We start from the raw sequence: 8,928 nt of genomic DNA, 5'->3' as shown, positions 1-8,928 counted from the left end.
TTGTCCCCTATAACTCTCTTATTATTCCGTATACGGGATGTATGAACAACTAATTTTGATGAGACTCTTTGATCGCTTTTTAAGACTTTTCTTTTGGTCCATGAAGTTGTATTTTTTTACGTTAACGCCATTGACCGTGCGGTTACACATATGTTTAGGTTTATTTTTGTTTACATTATTTTATTTAAAAAAATGGTAAATGGGGAAGACTTAATAGTTTATTAGGGGAGGGGCTTATTCACATTAAGTTAATGTTCTTTTTACCTTATTGCCAGTTTTTTAGTCCCTGTAGTAGACTATTACATGGAATCTATAGATTACATACACTGATCAATGCTGTGATGCTGAGGCTGCCTGCAGGATTGGAGCGTCGTTCAGACAGCGTGGAGCGAGGTTAGGGACCTCCACCCGTTCTCTCAGCTGACCGGGACCCCGCTATTTCACTGTGGTATTCCCTGCCTAGGCACTAGGGTTATAGAACTAGTGCAGGGAAAGGTAGGTTCCCTAGGCCCCCGTTATCGTCTTGTCATGTAGCCTATCTAGTGTCCCCCCTCGGGGGGGGGGGTACCCCATTATATTATACTATACTATAATTTAGCCTCAGCGAATATAAGGTTCAATTATTAAGGCCTCGTCCGCGGAGTCTAACCTCTTCCGAGCATCTAGGGTATCTATACCCATGCCCTTCGCCTGTGGCTATGTAAAAACTATATATGTATGCTGATATGTTGCCTCGGACCAGTTTTTGTATCAATATAATTATGGGAGTCACCAATGAATTATGGCAATAGTGCCCAGTCATTTAGGGTACCTAGACTTCTCATTATGTATGTATATACTCCTATGGTCTGATTTATACATAGGCAGGTTTTTCTATGCACCTGTTATATGCATAAGGTATCTCCGTAGTACTGCTTATTAAATATATATTTATGAATAGTTTTAGGTTACATACTTAACCTCTATCCCGCTAGTTCCTCTTTAATTTGCTTCAAACATCCAGCCATTATGAATATACCAGGATATAAGAGTGTTTACCATAGCCGTAATCACATGATTCTTTTGTTTTCATTGCGGCCGTCACCTGACCGCGCGCTGCACGATAATCGCCGGCCCCTATGATGTCAATCAGGGGTGCGGCGGAAGTGACACGCGGCTCGGCCAGCGCATAAGACGTCACACGCCGTGATCCCAGCTACGGAAGTGCATTAGCAGCCGGCATTTACTGCAAGGCTCCCCGCCACTGTGGGTTATAGCGCACCGTCCTGGGATCACGGATATCGGCAGACTGTGACTGTGAGTAGCCGCATACTGCGGAAGAGTGTTTTTTCTTTACAGATACCAGCTGGACAGTTACTGATAGGGGCTTTTCTCTTTCCTCTTTAGGTTTTCTGGAAAATATCCACGGCACAGTGAGTGTATGCTCCGCATGAATAGCTCATGTGTTTTATTATGCTTGGAGCACATAAATGATACCGGTACCTTTCTGTTGTGCTTTCTTTGCAGGTGGCCTGATACAGACAGTCCTTGCCGTGATCTCTTAGTCACATTGGTTTATTTATAGGGTGCTCTTAGTACCACAATTTTATTAAGGTATTTCAAGCTTTGTCCTTTGTCTCTCCTGATGACGCCATATCATTAGTGGCAGAAATGCGTTGAGAGCGACACCCTGTATGCTTGATATTGTTTCTGGAGTAAGATCCATATCATAACCAGAACATTTATATTTATTCGTTTGGGTTATTTGAGCACTATTCTTTTGGTGACGATTTTAACTTTGTAAAATTAAAAGTTAAGTATTATATGCACCTCCCCTGGGATTTCATTTGATTTATCCCCTTTATTATTTCATAATGGAGGATCAGCAGCCCCTCACATCACCAGGTAATAGACATGACTATATACACACGTCCTCTCATTATTTGTATGTAAAGAATGAATTCAGTCTCTGTATGTGTTCCCTACAGTCAGATCCAGTAAGAGAACAGCACCAGAGAGGTGTCCCCCTCCTCTTGATGAACAGAATATGGAGAACATTACTACAGGGAAAGATCTCATCTATATTAATTCTACAAACATAAAGGAAGAAGAAGAGACAGATGTGAGCAGTGATGAGCAGTATAAGGAGGACATTCCTACAGAGAAAGATCTCATCTCTATTAATGCTACAGACATAAAAGAAGAAGAGACAGATGTGAGCAGTGATGAGCAGTATAAGGAGGACATTTCTGCAGGGAAAGATCTGATCGATATTAATGTTACAGACATAGAGGAAGAAGAAGAGACAGATGTGAGTGGTGATGAGCAGTATAAGGATGACATTTCTACAGAAAAAGATCTGATCTATATTAATACTACAGACATAAAGGAAGAACAAGACACAGATGTGAGCGGTAATGAGCAGTATGAGGAGCACATTCCTACAGTTAAAAATCTGATCTATAATAAAACTACAGACATAAAGAAAGAAGAACAGACAGATGTGAGCTGTGATGAGCAGTATAAGGAGGACATTCCTACAGGGAAAGATCTGATCTATATTAATACTGACACAAAGAAAGAAGAAGAAACAGATGTGGGAAGTAATGAGCAGTATAAGGAGGACATTCCTACAGGTAAAGATCTGATATATATTAATGCTCCAAACATAATAGTAAAAGCAGAAGAGACAGATGTGAGCGGTGATGAACAGTTTAAGGAGGACATTACTACAGGTAACTACCCAGGTAAGTAGTGATCATTAAATACAGAGAAGGGTCACAGATTCTATTCAGTCACCGGCTACAATAATATTTTGGGGGAAGTAGTGGTGTAACTAGAATCTCTGGGACTACAAGGCAAATTTTGGAATACCATCCCCCTCCCCCAAAACATATCTCAGACTGGGGCCTCCCAGCTCTCTAGGCACAAGTGACCTCCGCTCCGTGCAGGGATTACTGTCAACCACTGCATGAAGAGGTGCCCGACATACCTCTCTATAAATCTCTATGGGAGAAGCGGAGATATACAAACGGGATGCCAGGCAGGAGATCGCGGGGGTCTCAGTGGTCGGACCCCTCACTATCAGACATTTATCCCCACAGGATTCTGTGGCTAGGGGATAAGTACTCATGTCAGAAGTGACCACGGACTGTAAGTGTTTTGACAGAGGGAGGGAGCTCTCTCTGTCTTCCCTGCAGCGCAATCGTGGGGTGCTGTGTGTAATCCCTCTGTCTCCTACAACACTGCGCAACGATTGCAGGGTGCTGCTAGTTACCTGGACAATCGGGGGTCTTTACAAGGACCCCCAGGTCTGCCCCGGTTATTGCCAGAGGCACATCCTGATATGCTGTCTGCTAGTGTAAAACTGTCAGGCAGGATATAACTGCAATGCTTTGGAATACTAAGTGTAAAAATAACAGCCGCAGCAGTGATCTCGCCCTTGTGACTGCCGGGGGCATCCGCGGTGTGAAATACTCTGCGCTCTATGTGACCCTACACTGCGTCCTGTTCATACTGCGTTTCAGCGTTATGTTACAGGTATCCGTCAGCATCACGTCAATAATAATGATGCTGACATATACTGTAGCAGCTCCAGTCATTTCTGAATGAGACGGGTCCAGTATACATTGGATCCCTTTTCTGACATGACAGCGGACACCGATACTGCAGAAATGCCGTATGAATGGGGACGATCACCCAAACACCCAGTGATGGATATATTCACCATGAGCGGATGATTATTCCCACAACATGGCGGATATATCCATCAGGAACTATAACTGTCACAGACAGCCGCGCGTCACTGATAAAAGACCAAGGACCAATCAGAGCGCTCCCTGGTCCAGACAATACACTTGTGGGGGTGCGGTATTGTTCTGACAGCTCCGATCCTTTGCAGGCATGGAGTGGGGTCTATAATTCATATAATGATGTCCTGATAGCCAAAGGGGGCTCCTCTCCTTCTTGGCCCTACCAGGTGGTCAGGCAACCAGATATGGCCTAAGTAGGGGTACTGCCCAGCCCGGGACGAACAACGTTATATGGGGCGCATTTCCTCCATTTCAAAAGCGACCAAAATGATGTCCCACAAATAAAGAATTTCTGGAAAAAAAAGCTAATTGCTATTTTTTCCACTGAATTTGAAATAATTCTATCCAAACAATAAGGGCTCAACGTGCTCACTACTGCCCTAGGTGAATACTTTAGGGGGTGCGGTGTATATAATGGGGTCACATCTGGGGGTGCGGTATATATAATGGGGTCACTTCTGGGGGTGCAGTATATATAATGGGGTCACTTCTGAGGGTGTAGTATATATAATGGGGTGACTTGTGGGGGTGCAGTATATATAATGGGGTCACTTCTGGGGGTGCAGTACATATAATGGGGTCACTTCTGGGGGTGCGGCATATATAATGAGGTCACTTCTGGGGGTGCAGTATATATAATGGGGTCACTTCTGGAGGTGCAGTATATATAATGGGGTCACTTCTGGGGGTGCGGCATATATAATGGGGTCACTTCTGGGGGTGCAGTATATATAATGGGGTCACTTCTGGGGGTGCAGTATATATAATGGGGTCACTTCTGGAGGTGCAGTATATATAATGGGGTCACTTCTGGGGGTGTGGCATATATAATGGGGTCACTTCTGGGGGTGCTGTATATATAATGGGGTCACTTGTGGGGGTTCTGTATATAATGGGGTCACTTCTGGGGGTGCAGTATATATAATGGGGTCACTTCTGGGGGTTCTGTATATATAATGGGGTCACTTCTGGGGGTGCTGTATATATAATGGGGTCACTTGTGGGGGTGCAGTATATATAATGGGGTCACTTCTGGGGGTGCAGTATATATAATGGGGTCACTTCTGGGGGTGCGGCATATATAATGAGGTCACTTCTGGGGGTGCGGTATATATAATGGGGTCACTTCTGGGGGTGCAGTATATATAATGGGGTCACTTCTGGGGGTGCGGCATATATAATGAGGTCCCTTCTGGGGGTGCGGTATATATAATGGGGTCACTTCTGGGGGTGCAGTATATATAATGGGGTCACTTCTGGGGGTGCGGCATATATAATGAGGTCACTTCTGGGGGTGCGGTATATATAATGGGGTCACTTCTGGGGGTGCAGTATATATAATGGGGTCACTTCTGGAGGTGCAGTATATATAATGGGGTCACTTCTGGGGGTGCGGCATATATAATGGGGTCACTTCTGGGGGTGCAGTATATATAATGGGGTCACTTCTGGGGGTGCTGTATATATAATGGGGTCACTTGTGGGGGTTCTGTATATAATGGGGTCACTTCTGGGGGTGCAGTATATATAATGGGGTCACTTCTGGGGGTTCTGTATATATAATGGGGTCACTTCTGGGGGTGCTGTATATATAATGGGGTCACTTCTGGGGGTGCGGTATATATAATGGGGTCACTTCTGGGGGTTCTGTATATATAATGGGGTCACTTGTGGGGGTTCTGTATATATAATGGGGTCACTTCTGGGGGTTCTGTATATATAATGGGGTCACTTCTGGGGGTTCTGTATATATAATGGGGTCACTTGGGGGGGTTTCTGTATATATAATGGGGTCACTTCTGGGGGTGCGGTATATATAATGGTGTCACTTGTCGGGGTTCTGTATATATAATGGGGTCACTTGTGGGGGTTCTGTATATATAATGGGGTCACTTGTGGGGGTGCAGTATATATAATGGGGTCACTTGTGGGGGTGCAGTATATATAATGGGGTCACTTGTGGGGGTTCTGTGTATATAATGGGGTCACTTGTGGGGGTTCTGTGTATATAATGGGGTCACTTGTGGGGGTTATGTATATATAATGGGGTCACTTGTGGGGGTTCTGTGTATATAATGGGGTCACTTGTGGGGGTGTAGTATATATAATGGGGTCACTTGTGGGGGTTCTGTGTATATAATGGGGTCACTTGTGGGGGTGTAGTATATATAATGGGATCACTTGTGGGGGTTCTGTATATATAATGGGGTCACTTGTGGGGGTTATGTATATATAATGGGGTCACTTGTGGGGGTTCTGTGTATATAATGGGGTCACTTGTGGGGGTTCTGTGTATATAATGGGGTCACTTGTGGGGGTGTAGTATATATAATGGGGTCACTTGTGGGGGTTCTGTGTATATAATGGGGTCACTTGTGGGGGTTCTGTGTATATAATGGGGTCACTTGTGGGGGTTCTGTGTATATAATGGGGTCACTTGTGGGGGTGTAGTATATATAATGGGATCACTTGTGGGGGTTCTGTATATATAATGGGGTCACTTGTGGGGGTTCTGTATATATAATGGGGTCACTTGTGGGGGTTCTGTGTATATAATGGGGTCACTTGTGGGGGTGTAGTATATATAATGGGGTCACTTGTGGGGGTTCTGTATATATAATGGGGTCACTTGTGGGGGTTCTGTATATATAATGGGGTCACTTGTGGGGGTTCTGTATATATAATGGGGTCACTTGTGGGGGTTCTGTATATATAATGGGGTCACTTGTGGGGGGTTCTGTATATATAATGGGGTCACTTGTGGGGGTTCTGTATATATAATGGGGTCACTTGTGGGGGTTCTGTATATACAATGGGGTCACTTGTGGGGGTTCTGTATATACAATGGGGTCACTTGTGGGGGTCCTGTATATATAATGGGGTCACTTGTGGGGGTTCTGTATATATAATGGGGTCACTTGTGGGGGTGCGGTATATATAATGGGGTCACTTGTGGGGGTGCGGTATATATAATGGGGTCACTTGTGGGGGTGCGGTATATATAATGGGGTCACTTGTGGGGGTTCTGTATATATAATGGGGTCACTTGTGGGGGTTCTGTATATATAATGGGGTCACTTGTGGGGGTTCTGTATATATAATGGGGTCACTTGTGGGGGTTCTGTATATATAATGGGGTCACTTGTGGGGGTTCTGTATATATAATGGGGTCACTTGTGGGGGTTCTGTATAAATAATGGGGTCACTTGTGGGGGTTCTGTGTATATAATGGGGTCACTTGTGGGGGTGTAGTATATATAATGGGGTCACTTGTGGGGGTTCTGTATATATAATGGGGTCACTTGTGGGGGTTCTGTATATATAATGGGGTCACTTGTGGGGGTTCTGTGTATATAATGGGGTCACTTGTGGGGGTGTAGTATATATAATGGGGTCACTTGTGGGGGTTCTGTATATATAATGGGGTCATTTGTGGGGGTTCTGTATATATAATGGGGTCACTTGTGGGGGTTCTGTATATATAATGGGGTCACTTGTGGGGGTTCTGTATATATAATGGGGTCACTTGTGGGGGTTCTGTATATATAATGGGGTCACTTGTGGGGGGTTCTGTATATATAATGGGGTCACTTGTGGGGGTTATGTATATATAATGGGGTCACTTGTGGGGGTGCGGTATATATAATGGGGTCACTTGTGGGGGTGCGGTATATAATGGGGTCACTTGTGGGGGTTCTGTATATATAATGGGGTCACTTGTGGGGGTGCGGTATATATAATGGGGTCACTTGTGGGGGTTATGTATATATAATGGGGTCACTTGTGGGGGTGCGGTATATATAATGGGGTCACTTGTGGGGGTGCGGTATATAATGGGGTCACTTGTGGGGGTTCTGTATATATAATGGGGTCACTTGTGGGGGTGCAGTATATATAATGGGGTCACTTGTGGGGGTGCGGTATATAATGGGGTCACTTGTGGGGGTGCAGTATATATAATGGGGTCACTTGTGGGGGTGCAGTATATATAATGGGGTCACTTGTGGGGGTTCTGTATATATAATGGGGTCACTTGTGGGGGTGCGGTATATATAATGGGGTCACTTGTGGGGGTTCTGTATATATAATGGGGTCACTTGTGGGGGTTCTGTATATATAATGGGGTCACTTGTGGGGGTTCTGTATATACAATGGGGTCACTTGTGGGGGTCCTGTATATATAATGGGGTCACTTGTGGGGGTTCTGTATATATAATGGGGTCACTTGTGGGGGTTCTGTATATACAATGGGGTCACTTCTGGGGGTGCAGTATATATAATGGGGTCACTTGTGGGGGTTCTGTATATATAATGGGGTCACTTCTGGGGGTGCGGTATATATAATGGGGTCACTTGTGGGGGTTCTGTATATATAATGGGGTCACTTATGGGGGTTCTGCATATATAATGGGGTCACTTGTGGGGGTGTGGTATATATAATGGGGTCACTTGTGGGGGTTCTGTATATATAATGGGGTCACTTGTGGGGGTGCGGTATATATAATGGGGTCACTTGTGGGGGTTCTGTATATATAATGGGGTCACTTGTGGGGGTTCTGTATATACAATGGGGTCACTTCTGGGGGTGCAGTATATATAATGGGGTCACTTGTGGGGGTTCTGTATATATAATGGGGTCACTTCTGGGGGTGCGGTATATATAATGGGGTCACTTGTGGGGGTTCTGTATATATAATGGGGTCACTTATGGGGGTTCTGCATATATAATGGGGTCACTTGTGGGGGTGTGGTATATATAATGGGGTCACTTGTGGGGGTTCTGTATATATAATGGGGTCACTTATGGGGGTTCTGCATATATAATGGGGTCACTTGTGGGGGTGTGGTATATATAATGGGGTCACTTGTGGGGGTTCTGTATATATAATGGGGTCATTTATGGGGGTTCTGCATATATAATGGGGTCACTTGTGGGGGTGTGGTATATATAATGGGGTCACTTGTGGGGGTTCTGTATATATAATGGGGTCACTTATGGGGGTTCTGCATATATAATGGGGTCACTTGTGGGGGTGCGGTATATATAATGGGGTCACTTGTGGGGGTGCAGTATATATAATGGGGTCACTTGTGGGGGTTCTGTTTGGTTCTGGCAGATAAAACCCTTTGCAGGCAT

The 8,928-nt window shown here is 44.9% G+C and overlaps 1 protein-coding gene across 1 annotated transcript in view; it reads left to right on the top strand.

Moving 5' to 3' along the window:
* The first annotated feature begins 270 nt into the window (after positions 1-270).
* Positions 271-8,928, top strand: part of LOC130298073 (zinc finger protein 271-like) — an 82,704-nt gene continuing 74,046 nt past the window's right edge. Inside the window, exons 1-3 of the mRNA XM_056550968.1 lie at positions 271-1,412; positions 1,507-1,884; positions 1,968-2,726. Of these exons, the coding sequence (XP_056406943.1) occupies positions 1,854-1,884; positions 1,968-2,726 (790 nt within the window). The 5' untranslated portion in view covers positions 271-1,412; positions 1,507-1,853. The remainder of the gene's footprint in view (positions 1,413-1,506; positions 1,885-1,967; positions 2,727-8,928) is intronic.

Source organism: Hyla sarda (assembly GCF_029499605.1).
Source record: "Hyla sarda isolate aHylSar1 chromosome 1 unlocalized genomic scaffold, aHylSar1.hap1 SUPER_1_unloc_2, whole genome shotgun sequence".
Lineage (NCBI taxonomy): Eukaryota > Metazoa > Chordata > Amphibia > Anura > Hylidae > Hyla > Hyla sarda.
The sequence above is the reverse complement of the archived record's forward strand: the minus strand, read 5'-3'. Positions and strand labels throughout refer to the sequence as shown.